This window comes from Capra hircus, chromosome 23, assembly GCF_001704415.2.
Source record: "Capra hircus breed San Clemente chromosome 23, ASM170441v1, whole genome shotgun sequence".
Lineage (NCBI taxonomy): Eukaryota > Metazoa > Chordata > Mammalia > Artiodactyla > Bovidae > Capra > Capra hircus.
This window is the reverse complement of record NC_030830.1, coordinates 21,994,679-22,009,628: the sequence shown is the minus strand read 5'-3', so window position 1 is coordinate 22,009,628 and position 14,950 is coordinate 21,994,679. Positions and strand designations below refer to the sequence as shown.

Here is a 14,950-nt window from a genome sequence, read left to right as displayed (position 1 = left end):
AATATTTTGACCAAAAATGTTTTGAAAATCGCTGACTACAAACCCCTGGGCCAGGACTCAGGGAGTGTGACAGAAAGCTCTCGGTGCAGGAGAGGAGGGATCAGGACAACGTCCCAGGTTCCCCGGAGGGCAAGGGTCTCAGGGTCTCAGAGTCAAGGTCCATGTCTGGGGCCCGGACGTTCTACCTTGGGGCTTCCAGGCTCCCGGACTTTCACTTTCTCTCTCACAACTCCCTATCTGGAAAGTTGTCACGCGGCCCCAGGTCTCACTCCCATTGGGTGTCCGAATTCTGCCGGTATTCATCTCCGCGGTTCCAGCTTACCAAGTGTTAATCTACCGCTGGACTCGCTTCTCCCCAGACCCCGGAGATGCGGGTCATGGGGCCGAGAACCCTCCTCCTGCTGCTGCCGGGGGCGCTGGTCCTGACCGAGACCTGAGCGGGTGAGTGCGGGCTCGGGAGGGTAGGATAGGGCAGGACCCCCAGGGAAGGAGCGAGCCCGACGCCCTCGCCCGGACCTGCCTCCACCCCCCGTCCAGTCCTGTCCCTCCCATGTTCCCGCCCCCTCCTCACTGCCCCCAAGTCCTGGTCTTTCTCCGACCTTCTCCGTCTCCCGAGCCCCGAGCCCCTCCCTCCTCCCATTCCGTCACCTCGGACCCGGGACCCGCGCCGGGAGGAGGTCGGGCCGGGTCTCACCCCTCCCCGCCCCCAGGCTCCCACTCGCTGAGGTATTTCTACACCGCCGTGTCCCGGCCCGGCCGCGGGGAGCCCCGCTTCATCGCCGTCGGCTACGTGGACGACACGCAGTTCGTGCGGTTCGACAGCGACACCCCGGATCCGAGGATGGAGCCGCGGGCGAGGTGGGTGGAGCAGGAGGGGCCCGAGTATTGGGATCAGGAGACGCAGGGAACTAAGGACGCCGCACAGACTTTCAAACTGAACCTGAACACCCCGTGCGGCAACTACAACCAGAGCGAGGCTGGTGAGCGACACGGGCCCGGGTTCGGGTCACGGCCTCCATCCCCAGGGACCGGCGGGGTTGCCCCGAGTCTGCGAGTCCGAGGGTCACCCCGGCACTGTGCGACCCGCCCCTCCCCCGAACTCGGGAGGAGCTCGCGGGGGCTTGACCTGGTTTCATTTCAGTTTGGGTTTAATATCTTCGGATGGTGGGGGCGGGTCAGGGTCTCACACCCTCCAAGAAATGTATGGCTGCCACGTGGGGCCGGATGGGCATCTCCTCCGCGGGTATGATCAGTTCGCCTACGACGGCAGAGATTACCTCGCCCTGAACGAGGACCTGAGCTCCTGGACCGTGGCGGACACGGCGGCCCAGATCACCCAGCGCAAGATGGAGCAGCATATGGCGGAGCGTGTGAGAAACTACCTGGAGGGCGAGTGCGTGGAGTGGCTCCGCAGATACCTAGAGACCGGGAAGGACTTGCTGCAGCGCGCAGGTACGAGGGGCGCGGGGGCTCCCTGTCTCCCCTCGGGCTGGAGCTGGCTTCCCACGAGGAGAAAGTGATGTCCCTGTGGGAACAGCGCCCCAGGTTATTGTCTGGAGAGGGAGGACTGAGCCCAGGTTTTCATATTCTGTACAAGACGGTGACTTGCAGTAGATTCATTTCTCTGGGCAATTAAGGAATCCAGTGCCTTTGGGGAAGAAGCAGGAAACCATCCCTGAAATAACTGGTCAGCGGTGCCCTTTCACCCTGCCCGCCATCTTGTGACTCGTGACTTTCTCAAGGCCTGTTCTCAGACCGAGAGCATCATAAGAGGCCAGACCCCAGCTTTTCTGAGTCATTCAGTTTCCAACAAAGTCAGGACCATTGCCTTGTATTCTCCCCCTTAAGGTGGAGCATCCTACCTTGGCTCTCACCCTGACTCCAGAACTTACAAGGACTAGATTTTCCCAGACACCACAGCCCAGGCTGGTATCTGGTGTTTGTAGTTTTTCTTTTCAAACTCATTTTCTCATCATTTCTCAGAATGGTCACGTGATGCTTCCTCCATGGCCCATGGGAGTAACATAAACTGTGAATTTTCTGATTCTTCTTCCTCAGACCCTCCAAAGACACATGTGATCCATCACCACATCTCTGAGCGTGAGGTCACCCTGAGGTGCTGGGCCTTGGGCTTCTACCCTGAGGAGATCTCACTGACCTGGCAGCGTGACCGGGAGGACCAGAGCCAGGACATGGACCTTGTGCAGACCAGGTCTTCAGGGGACAGAACCTTCCAGAAGTGGGCGGCCCTGGTGGTGCCTTCTGGAGATGAGCAGAGATACACGAGCTGTGTGCATCATGAGGGGCTTCAGGAGCCCTTCACCCTGAGATGGGGTAAGGAGGGGGATGGGATGGAGCTTTTCTCAGATAAAGCAGGAGCCCTTCAGGACTCAAAGGTCAGGACTCAAGCCTGAGGTCAGGGCCTCTTCCTTTTCCTCCACAGAACCTCCTCAGACCTCCTTCCTCACCATAGGCATCATTGTTGGCCTGGTTGTCCTTGCGTTGGCTGTGGTGGCTGGAGCTGTGATCTGGAGGAAGAGGTGCTCAGGTAGGGAAGGGAGGGAGAGATATGAGTTTTCTTGTCTCACTGAGGGTTTTCAAGCCCAGGTAGAAGTTTGCCTGCCTTGTTCCTGGGAATTACCATCCATACATATGGGCTTGCTGGTCTGGAGCTGATGCTAACATTGACCCTTTTGTTAAGTACATGTGGAAATGAAAGATAGATTTTTCACCTTCATAATTCCAGTTGGGGCCTGTTTCTCAGCACGTAGTTCAGACCTCTAGAAGGGCTGGAGATGGTCTAATCCGCCCACATCTCCTTTCTTTATAGTCCTCATTCTGTCCTGGATTTTTGGTTACAGTTCCAGAAAGTTCTCTGGGGTCCAGAACTAGAGGGTTTCTCTAGGGTATCATGATTCAGTCTTCTCCATGGATTCTCTCGTGATGTTTTCTTCTTGCAGGTGAAAATGGAGGGAACTGCACTCAGGCTGCAAGTAAGTACAGAGGGGGTGTGAGTCCTGAGGCCCTTCTGAGGGTGCAGACAAGAGGCCATGGGGGGCTCACCCTCCTCGAATTTCATTCTCTAGTTTCTCTCCTGTGGGTTCTGACCACATCCTGGTCTTGTTCTCTCCCAGGCAGTGACAGTGCCCAGGGCTCTAAGGTGTGACCAGAGGTCTCATGGATCCTAAAGGTGAGACCCTGGAGGGTCTTGACTGGGGGAGTAGTTGGTGCAGGGGGGACACACTGGATGGTAAGGGTCTTTGAGTGGGACACGTGAGCATGTGGGAGGCTATTTAGAATGTGAGCCCTTACATGACTGACCTACACTGGTTCATGATTGTTTTCTTTCACAGTGTGAAATAGCTACCTCATGGGGACTGAGTGGTGCAAGATTCCATATCCCACTCCCACTTTATGACTTGAAGATCTGACTTCTCTTTCTGCCGAAGTCATCTGAATGTGTTTGTGCTGCTATTAGCATAATATAAAAAAGTCATGAGCCTGGCCTGCTTCTATCCACCACGACCCCTCCTCACCTGGGACTGTTTTAATACCAGGTTTTGTTGCCGCCTGGTAAGCCCTTAAAACAGAGACTTATTTAGGTTTATATTTCGTTGGTAAATAGGACCCATAAATCAACAATAATTGTTTTCTAAAAAGAAAAATATCCTGTGATGTAGTATGAAGGAAGGTTGGTTGCCAAGAAGGGAAGAACAGCACCTGTGAGAAACACACAAGTGGCACTGATGTCAATGTGAGTAGATGTTATGCTGTAGCTACCGCAATACAACATTTGGCCTGAGGTCACATTAATAAAGATATAGTGAGGTGTTTAACACTGATCCTGCTTTCCAGGTGGCTCTGTGATAAACAATCCATTTGCTGCCAGGAGCTAGCATGAGGAATCCCGCCTGTGGTAAGGTCTTGAGGAAGGAGGCTCGGCATACACAAAGGCGGGGTCAGCCCTCAGGGGTCCCCCTGGAAATTCTCAAGCATCTACCCCCAAAACCAAAGTCTGCCTGCTTTATTGCGCTATGCTTTCCACCTACACTTCTGACATAACAGGGGGCTATCCCCAACCACCTTTCTCTGGAAAGAGTTAACTTAGAGCTCCAGTTAACAGTCTCCTGCATATAACAAGGAGTGTCTCAGCTCAAACCCCTCTGATGGCTCTCTAACTTGCCTGGCAATTAGTGACTTTTACGACTTGTGATTGTTTACAGGCCCCCAACCGTGAGAGGCACGAAGCTTAAAGCATCTTAAAGATATAGAGCTTTTTCTAAAAAGCTAAAAATTATATTGGTGATGGGTTTCACTGTTGAGTCAATGACTGCTGCCAGGCCTCCATATTCTGTGGAGGAGCTGGAAGGCTTTAAGCAAATACTGAAAATGTATTTGCTCCACTCATGTCGAAGGTTGGAAGCTGGAACGAGCATAACAAAGGGTTATGAGCGTTCACCGAGTGCCTGAGGCTGGGAATGATAATGAAGGGTTATATGCCCGGCCTTGAGGCATTTGAAGGCTTCCTTCTGACCACCTGTTTCTGAGAGCAGGGACTGTTGTTTCATGATAAGACTCCCTTTAGAGTTTCGCCAAAGCTATGTTATGGCTTGGGTGGTGGGAACTGTATTTTATGCTTGAATGCTTTGATGTTTTATCGAGAAAGGCTACGTGCAAGTCTGCTTTATGCTCTACTCCCTGAGACTATATATCTGTAAAAAGCTGGATAATAAAATTTGTCAGTCCACTAGAGGCTGTCCCTGAGTGTCCTTTTCAGAGTGCGGCCCTTCGAGCCTTACAACTGGTGCCCAACGTGGGGTTCGAAGCAGCAGATGAATTTTGAACAAGGACCTTGCAGAAGCGAGGTAAGCAGGATGGGACATCAGACAAGTAAAATTCCTTTTGTCCATCTCATGCATCATTTCTTGAAACAATACGGGGTTAATCTGCCTGAAGAGCAGTTAACTAGCTGTTACCAGACAGTGGTTGAATATAATCCATGGTTCCCGGAGGAAGGAACTTTAGATTTACAAACTTAGACCAAAGTAAAAAACAATGTTCTAAAAGCTTATAGACAGGGGGTAAAAATTCCCCCACAATGGTGAGTAACTTGGTCTCTCTTACGGGCCGTTATGGAACAATTAGATGGCTCAGGAGGAGATTTAGAGGTTGAAACTGTTCGATCCCTGCATGAATGTGAATTAGAAGAGAAAGATCTATCAGAGGTTTTAAATCAGAAAAATGCCATGCTAGAGCAGATCACGGGCAAACAAGAGTCACAGGTGCTGAAAGCAGTTAAACAATCAACTTTGCCAGAGGCCCCTTGATCCACCTTTACCTTGCTTTTCTCGAGCTCACATTAACAAGCCTCTGACACTGGCCTTTCCACCCACTGCAACGCTGTCCGCTGCTGCTACTGCTCCCCTATTTCCTAGCATTCCTCCTCGGGACATGCTTCTTTATGCGTGGGCTTTTCCAGTCCAATTTAATAATCCTCAACCTGGACATAATCAATGGCAATCACCTGATTTTAGTTTGCTCACGCAATTTAAAAAGGCGTGTACATTATATGGACCTACCTCACCCTACTGTATGGAATTTCTTAGGGGCTAGGCGGATCAGTGGCTTCATGCAGATTTTTTTACAGTTGCTAAAATGGTTATGACTCCACAACAGCTACTACAATGGCAAATGTGGGTCATGGATGAAGCCAAGTTAATCTTGCGAGAACAGCAAAGCAAGGGAAACCCTGCTAGACTAAATTTTGAAATTCTCACCAGCACCGGAGCTATGGCTGAGACTGCTGCACAATTACAATTTGTGCAGCCGCCCATGTTATACTGGAATAAGGAAGTAGCTATCAGAGCATAGGCTAAAATCGACAATTCCACCTCTGATGGATCTTTTGTAAAAATATTTCAGGGACCAACTGAAGAATATGCTCAATTTATTGGTAAATTGAAGGAGGCCATTGATCGCAGTCTTAAGGATGCATCTTTTCGAGAAATCATTTTGAAACAATTAGCCTTTGATAATGCTAATGAAGAGTGTCAGGCTATTATCAGACCCATTAGGGGCAAGGAGAAGTTATGAAATCCTTGAAAGCCTGCAGGAATGTGGGGACGATTCAACATAAAGCTAAAATAGCCACTTTAGAAACCTTAAATGTTTCCCAAAAGTCTAAAGTTAAATGTTTTAACTGCGGCAAGCCAGGACACATGCGGAAGCAATGTCGCTTGCCTAGGCAAACAGGTCTTCCTCCTGACAAAGGAGGGGCTATTAAAACTAAGCCCCCCAAGCTCTGCCCAAGATGTAAAAAGGGAAATCATTGGCTGAGTGAATGCCGCTCTAAATTTGATAAACAAGGTACTGCTTAACCCATTCAGACACCTCCTTTGGGAAACTAGAACAGGGGCTCTCCTCTAGCCCCATTAAACAAGGAGGACAACCAAATATTACTAAATTAACAGCGGCTACCAGACATAACACATGTATAGACATTCCTACTCCCTGAGATATGAAATTATTAATGGTAAATAATCCTATAAAAATCTTAACTGGATATTTTGGCCCTATACCAAAAAACACTGTAGGCCTCCTATTGGAACAAAACAACACCGTGCACGAGATAATTGTACATACTGAGATCATTGATAAAGATTACACGGGTAAAATTGCAATAATGTTACATGTGACTCACAACTTGTATTTACAAAAGGGTGACAGATTTGCTCAGTTATTGCTATTACCTTATGTGCCCCCACTTAATAGAAAAAGAGACACCAGAACAGGTGGCTTCGGGAGTGTTGCTGCAGCCCTTTCTACTGTTATAAAAGAAATCAATAGGCCTATGTTAAAATTAAAAATCAGAGAAAGAACTTTTAAAAGAATGTTAGACACTGGGGCAAATGTTTCCATCATAAGAACAGAGGAATGGCCTTCGGATTGGCCTGCAGTTTTAACCTCACACCAGTTGGTGGGAATAAGAACTGCAGATGCAGCTCAAACTTATGTTAGTTCATCTTACTTACAAGCCCTGGGCCCTGATCAATTAGTCGCTTACATTAAACTGTACATTGCCCCATTACCATTAAATTTGTGGGGAAGAGACTTTCTACGACAAGCTCAAGTGACTATACAATTAAATGAACCTTTTTCTTAGGGGTCACTGAGATAAAGCCACTGAAGTTAGAATGGAAGTCTGATAAACCTATCTGGACAGCTCAGTGGCCCCTATCAAAAGAGAAACTGTCCGCTTTGCATACTTTGGTGGCTGAACTACTACAGCAAAATAGAATAAAAACTACTCAATCACCATGGAATACATCAGTTTTTGTCTTTAAAAAGAAATCAGGTAAATGGAGAATGCTAACACATTTAAGGACTATTAACACCATAATGATTCCTATGGGAGCATTACAACCAGGACTCCCAAGTGCTGCTATGGTCCCTAAGGACTGGGCTATTATGATTATTGATATACAAGATTGCTTTTTCACTATACCTTTCCATCCAGATGACAGGCAACGCTTTGCCTTCTCAATACCTTCCATTAATAATCAATCCCCTGCTCAATGGTATCAATGGAAGGTCCTGCCCCAAGGTATGATGAACTCCTCTACAGTCTGTCAATTCATTGTTTAAATTTTGCATAAAATTTTGCAGCCCATCAGACAGCAATTCCCTGAGGCATATCTCATTCATTACATGGATGACATTTTATTGGCTTCTCCCTCAGAATCTCAATTAAGTTTATTAGGTAATGAGGTCATAACTAATTTAACTAATCATGGGCTGCTAATAGCAGAAGATAAATTGCAACACCATTCCCCTTTTAAATATCTTGGATATCTTATGGACCACTCCACTATAAAGCCACAGAAACTTTCTATTAGAAGGGATAATTTACAAACACTTAATGATTTCCAAAAACTTCTTGGGGATATTAATTGGCTACAACCTACTTTAGAAATTCCCACATATGCTTTACAAAACTTATTCAAATTATTAGAAGGTTCTTCTGATTTAAATAGTCCCTAACAACTTACCCCTGATGCTAAGAAAAAATTACAATTGATAGAAAAGAAAATTCAACAAACATTTGTACCATATTAATTACAATACCCCTTTTCAGATATATGTCTTTGGTACTAAGATATCTCCTACCGCCATTATAGTACAAGATAATCACCCTATTGAATGGGTATATCTCCATTCCAAACAGACAAAACACATTGTTTCCTATATAGGCTTAATAGGGAAAACCATTTTTCTTGCACGCTCTCACTTGTGCACTATAGTTGGATATGACCCTACTCAGATTTACCTACCTTTGACAAAAACAGAAATTGATAATGCTCTCCAGGTGTCCACTACCATTCAGATAGCCCTTGCTGATTATTCAGGGGAATTATTGGCCAACCCACCTGAAGGAAAATTATGGAATTTCTTACAAAATACTTGTTTTATCATCAACAATATTGTTTCTGAACACCCTCTCATGAATGCACCTAATTATTCATAGATGGAAATAAGGCAGGATGGGCAGCCATAATAGGTCCCAACCTGCAAAAGAAAATGAAAAGTCCTTATCAATCCGTTCAAAAAACAGAATTATTCACGTTATATTGTTTACTTACTCTAATAAAAACCCCATTGAATGTTTTAACTGATTCTCGCTACATGGCACAGCTTTTCCCATCTTTTGTAACGGCTCATTTTATATCCAATGAAAGTGATCTTATACATTTGTTTTTATTGATTCAGCAAGAAATAAGAGCTAGACTCCATCCCTTCCTTATTACTCACATTCGTGCTCATTCCCATTTACCAGGACCCTCAGTTTAGGCAATGATTTGGCTGATCGCCCCATCGCCCCTATATTTTCTTCCCCCGAACAGGAACATCAGCTCTTCCATACTAATGCTAATAGACTACATGTTCAATATAAGATACCGTTACAAACGGCTAGAAAAATTGTTCAAGACTGTGCCACATGTGTCCCCTTTCATTTGACCACTAGTCCCCAAGGGACTAATTCTAGAGGCTTACAAGCAAATGAATTACGGCAAGCTGATTTTACACATTGCAAACTGCCCCCTTTTAAATTGTTATTTGTAGTCATAGATACCTTTTCCGGCTTCATTTGGGCAATTCCTTCCACCGCCAAGACTACTAAAACTGCCGTCACAGTTCTTCCACAATGTTTTTCAACGATGAGGACCCCTGCCTCCATCAAAACAAACAATGGTCCTGCTTTTACAGCCAATGCTTTTCATGATTTCATACATCAATGGGATATTTGCCATCTTACTGGCATCCCATACAACCCTCTAGGTCAAACCATCATTGAACGGCCCCACCATACACTCAAGCTCATTCTTAATGAACAAAACAGGGGGAATAAGCTAAGGGGCCCCTATGGACCTAAAGCCATCTTGCCTATAGCCCTTTTAACAATCAATTATTTTAATTTGCCTCTACACAGTCAGGAGACACAGGGTTAAATGTCTTAATCAATGGCGGCCAGGAACACTTAAGTTCCTAGGCAAGGGATATTATCTTGTCATTTTAGATGATGGAACTGAGCAGTGGGTCCCACTCAGAAGAGTCAGAAGTCGGACAGACCTTGCTCCACACCCCCCAACCGGTCACAGCACTAAAACGAAAATTGCAACAGATGCCTTCTGAGCCTCCTTATGACAACGTATCTTGGAAGAAAAAATTATCTGTGCCGGGAATGGACTGGTCCACCTGTAGAGGAAGGTTTAAAAAAGTTTCTGTTCACGCCAACATGACTTTGTTGATTGGGGGGCCTCATGGACTCTTTGTGAATTGCTCAGAATCACAAGAAAATAATAACACCTGCCAATGGTATAATGTTTCAGCACCACATTCTAACAGAACACAAACAGGACTCTGGCATCAACGTGATGAACTTTTGAACTGGTACAACGGAGGTCTTTCACCTCCCAGACCCCGGATAATCAGTCCAGTCCTGGGGCCTGAACACTGGCATCTTTGGAAAATTCCTGCTTGCTTGTCCCAGTTTAGCATCTCGTATGCTTATGCACATGTTTCCATTCCACAGAATTATGTTACTGAGTATAATTATACCAGTTATGTTCGAGCTTGTGAAAATGCGCCATATCTTTTTGCTATTGGACAATTTAGCAGTAATGGCTCAATTCTGTCCTGTACTGAGTGTCGTTTGTGTGCTTGTTTAAATCATAGTGTGCCAATTAATGTTACTAAAGACAGTGTTTTTTTAGTCCGGCAAAGGACTGATTGTGGGTTCCAGTTAAGATTTCTGAACCTTGGTTGGATTCCATCTTGTTGTCTTTTGTTCTGAGAGAATCCTTAAAAAGAAGCAAACGTTTTATTGGCTGGATTATAGCTACCATAGTGGGTATTATTTCAGTTGTAACTCTTGGTACACTTTCTGGAATGGCACTGTATAATTCTATTCAAAATGATGATTTCATTACTGCTTGGAAAAAGCATTCTCATGATCTCTGGGCCCGGCAAGCTCAGATAGATCAACAAATACAAATCACGTCTACCTTCAGCAGCATTCCCCCTGTGTTATATAACACTGACTTCTATAATACACTATCTGCTAGTACTTCCTTTCTAAATCCAAAAAATTGGGTACCCCATACGATGGCTTCTTATGCGCTGATCTGTTTATTGTTTGTTATTGTTCTGATAGGATTCTGAACGTTATGTGCTCCAGCCACCGCCGCCCAAAAAGCAGGAGTAACCATGGCTGCAGCAGTCCTTGCTCTTGAGGAAAAAGGAAATGTGGAGGAGCTGGAAGGCTATAAGCAAATACTGAAAATGTATTTGCTCCACTCATGACAAAGGTTGGAAGCTGGAACGAGCATAACAAAGGGTTATGAGCGTTCACCAAGTGCCTGAGGCTGGGAACGGATAAGGAAGGGTTATACGTCCAGCCTTGAGGCATTTGAAGGCTTCCTTCTGACCACCTGTTTCTGAGAGCAAGGACTGTTGTTTCATGATAAGACTCCCTTTAGAGTTTTGCCAAAGCTATGTTATGGCTTGGGTGGTGGGAACTGTATTTTATGCTTGAATGCTTTGATGTTTTATCGAGAAAGGCTACGTGCAGGTCTGCTTTATGCTCTGCTCCCTGAGACCATATATCTGTAAAAAGCTGGATAATAAAATTTGTCAGTCCACTAGAGGCTGTCCCTGAGTGTCCTTTTCAGAGTGTGTCCCTCCGAGCCTTACAATATTCTTTATCTTTAAGGCACCTGAAGGATATTAATCAATGTAATTGGGATATAGAAAAAGGAATATAGTAGTTTTGATGTTAGCAACACTAGACTTTTGAGTTAATGAATTTTCTCTTTGTTATAAATCACTGTACTCCTTTTTCTTTGTTATAATCGTTGTGTCCTTGCTATGTAAGAATGTAACTTTATTTAATGCTTTCTGAGAGTGGCACCAGACTTTGGAAAGAACAACACTTTTAAGGCAAGTGAGTTTTCTGGTTGACAGGCCCTTATCAGAAAAGGGCCATAAAATGCTAATAGGCCTCCTGGCCAGAAGATGATGTGAATCACCTAAGACTTGTGTATACAGCTAGGTATGCAGAGAGAAAGCCTGGTCTCAATAAGAGTCAGGGCTGCTGACCCTGCATTATTTTGTATTATCCATTGATCTCTATGTACAACCAAAAGTATAAAAAGCTTTTCCGGACAATAAAGGAGGGACCAGTTCCTGGAAAGACTGGTTTCCCACGTGTGGTCTCTTCTCATTCTCTTCTTTTCTGGCTGAATTTCAATCTGGAGCGTGGAAGCTCGCCATGTCTACTTACTTACCCTGGCTTCTAAGACCCACGTGAGAGGGAGCCCAAGGTGGGGCACCCTCCGCTATTCAAGCGGGCGCCTGTGGCCATATGTAGACGATTCAAGTCCCTTGTCTCAGGGCTTTATTGGCTTTCAATGTAAACCAAGGAATACAGCCTCTTCCCTCCTCTAAATTTCCCACTACACTATTCTTTCCTAATCTCTCTTTTCTAATTAAATAGTCCTTTCTAAGACGCCGGCTCCGTACCCACTTCGACTTACCCTGGATCCACTGGGGCTGGACCCTGGCAATTTCCCAATGCAGAAGACTTAGGAGATGCAGGTTTGATTCTTGGGCTGGGAAGATCCCTTGGAGAAGGGAATGGCAACCCACTCCAGTATTCTCGCCTAGAAAATTCCATGGACAGAGGAGCTTGGGGGGCTCCAGTCCCTGGGTCGCAAAGAGTTGGACGTGAATGAGTGACTGAGCACATACACAGCGCATTACACTGAGCATTCATTCACACCAGCTGTATGCCAGATACATGACACAGTGTTTTACATCTGGGAAACATCACTGCAGTTAAAGAGAAAAATTGCTGGTCTTATGGAGCATGTATTCAAGTGGTAGGAGACAGACTATATCTTATCAGTAGGCTAAATAAGGAAAGTGTTCTGTTATGAAAGGATGGGACCAATAGAAAGATGCAGTGGGGAAGGTGATGCGCAGTGTGAGTGTGAGGACAAGGAAGGTGGCTGTTGTACTAGGGTGGTCACTGTGGGTCTCACTGGGAAAGTGGCCTTTGGGGAAAGATTTAAAGGACATGCTGAGTTACCCCCAATGACTGGAGGAGGTTCTTTCCAGGCAGGGGGAACCTCCAGGCAAATGCACCAAGACAGGAGGATGTCTGTGTGTTTCTGTTAAAGTGAGGAGGCCGGTATGGCTGGAACAGGTTAACTGAGATGAGGTCAGAGGTACAGCCAGACCTTGTAGGCCTGGAGGGTGTTGGATGTGTTTTGACTTTTGCTCTGAGTGAGATGGGACTTATAAGATTGTTTTCAGCAGCAGAAAAATGTGGTACAACATTTATTATTTGATATTTTAACTTTGTTGGAGTATAGTTGACTTATAATGTTATAGAAGTTTTGGGTGTACAGCAAAGTGATTCAGTTATTCATATACATATACTCATTCTTTTTAATTTCTTTTCTCATATAAGGAATCACAGAATATTGAGTAGGGTTTCCAGGGCTATACAGTAGGTCCTTGTTGGTTGTCTGTCTTTTCTGTACTAATGTATGTCTGTTCATCCCAGGCTTCTGATTTAATCCTCCCCACAACATGTTCCCTTCGGAACCATAAATTTGTTTTTGATATCTGTTAGTCTGTGTCTGTTTTGTAAATAAGTTCAGTTGTATGTTTTTAAAAAACTAGATTCCACATATGAGTGATATCTCAGGTGGAATCATTGTCTCTTTGACTGACTTACTTCACTTAGTGTGATAATCTCTAGGTCTGTCCTTGTCACTGCAAATGACATTATTTATCCAAATAGGTCCAAGATGGCAGATGAGTCCACTTCTGCTAGACCCTGAGCCTCAGTATGCACTCCACATCAACAAGCTAAATGACACACCCACAGGTGCTATGACAGTTTCAAAGCAGATCATTAAGGCAAACGTTTGACCACGGTCCAATTCCTTGAAATCCCACCACTTTCCCAAAATAGCTGGAATACTCCTCATACTCATTAACCTATGAAATCACCCACTCTTATAAAAACTGACAACTCCATGCCCTCTTGCAACTCTCGCCTTCTGAGATGGCTTATACAATGTCTACAGAGTGTGTTTCTCTCTAAAAAACCCACTTTTTACCTATCACTTTGGTTCTCACTGAATTCATTCTGAGAAGAGACAACAATAACCTTAGAATCAGTAAGTCCTGGGACCAGATGTGATGTCAGTTAAAAGAATGTGGATTTGAGTCCCAATCTGAGTTGCTCAGTTTCACTTGGATTCTTTGTCCCACATCTTAGCTTCCAGATCTTCAGCTCAGACTCCCCAGGGCTCTGCCCTCCCCTTCATGTGATCATAGTACAGGAAGGCCGGACCATCCAAGTGTCCCCCAGCAAAAAAGCTGGGCTGCACAGATCCATCCTGGGACAGCACCGTGATGTTGTAACAAAGACTGTGGGATCCTGGGGAAGGAGGAACCACAGATGAAGCTGCTTTCTGGAGACAAGTGCACATCAGATGTTTAACAGACAAGTTCTGTGTCCTGACCTGGTCCAGGTGCTGAGGATGCAGAACATGCATGTGTACAAGGGACCAGAATGCGGAGTTCCATACGGGAAAATGGGAAAGAGAAGGAGGGAGAGGGGACTCGAGGAGTGGAGGGAGAGGGTGGAGATGGACACACGTGTAGGACAAGTGCCAGGACAGGGAGGCACCGGCTCCCTAAGGGTCGAGGCAGGAGGGCAAGGGGAGAGGCAGGAAGAGCAGGGTGAGGGGAGGTGGAGTCAGAGGGAGGGAAGGGCAGTGTCAGACCCAGGACCAGAGGGATCCCTGGTCAGAGTGGGGGCAGGTGAGATGGAGAGAGAGGGCTGCTGCCCCTGGTGCAGGCTCATCATGGGCAAAGCGGGCTCCAGGGAGGCTGAGGCAGGAGGCAGAGGAGCATGAGGGGCTGGGCTGTGGCCCCAAGAGAGATGAAGGTGGGCCAGTAACTGGGGGAGGTGAAGGAGTGGGTCTGGGCGCAGAGTGCAAAGAGGCATGGTGAGGCCCCAGGTGGGGAGGTGGCTGCACCTGCCAGTGTCCCCTGGGAGAGGAGTCAGTGCCATGCGCACAGGGGTCATGGAGAATTAAAATGTCGGAGTGGCAAGAGAAGATGGAACTGAAAGCCAAGGTGCACATTGGGAAGCACCTACATGGTGGGAGGGGCTGGAGGGAGTGAGGTCACACCTCCACAGAGGGTTCGGGTCAGGCAGCCAGGAAGCAGGGGGCATGGCGCTGGGAGAAGACCCCCTCTAGGGGTCTTTCCCTCTAGGGAAAGGCCTGTTGACCTAGTGGCATAAAACAAAGATTTTGTTGAGGTAATGAGAGCCTGCTGTTATCCAGGAACCAAAGAGAGGGTGATGAAG

The 14,950-nt window shown here is 46.2% G+C and overlaps 1 protein-coding gene and 1 long non-coding RNA gene across 4 annotated transcripts; both read left to right on the top strand.

The window, feature by feature from the left end:
- LOC102169753 (BOLA class I histocompatibility antigen, alpha chain BL3-7-like) lies at positions 312 to 4,023 on the top strand. Of its 3 annotated transcripts, XR_001297592.2 has the most exons (9): positions 312 to 980; positions 1,180 to 1,452; positions 2,059 to 2,334; positions 2,444 to 2,548; positions 2,961 to 2,993; positions 3,135 to 3,190; positions 3,354 to 3,573; positions 3,681 to 3,754; positions 3,856 to 4,023. XR_001297592.2 is itself a non-coding variant. In XM_013977060.2 (7 exons), exons 1-6 carry the CDS (start codon positions 551 to 553, stop codon positions 3,164 to 3,166), a joined length of 1,149 nt encoding a protein of 382 aa, XP_013832514.2. In that variant the 5' UTR covers positions 312 to 550; the 3' UTR covers positions 3,167 to 3,190; positions 3,354 to 4,023. The 3 variants fall into 3 exon arrangements, 1 of the variants encoding a protein (XP_013832514.2); XR_001297591.2 differs by having other exon boundaries at positions 3,354 to 3,754; XM_013977060.2 differs by having other exon boundaries at positions 3,354 to 4,023.
- LOC108633466 lies at positions 4,377 to 11,201 on the top strand. The gene is made up of 2 exons (XR_001917086.1): positions 4,377 to 4,865; positions 9,575 to 11,201. It is a non-coding gene; the product is annotated as an uncharacterized LOC108633466 (long non-coding RNA).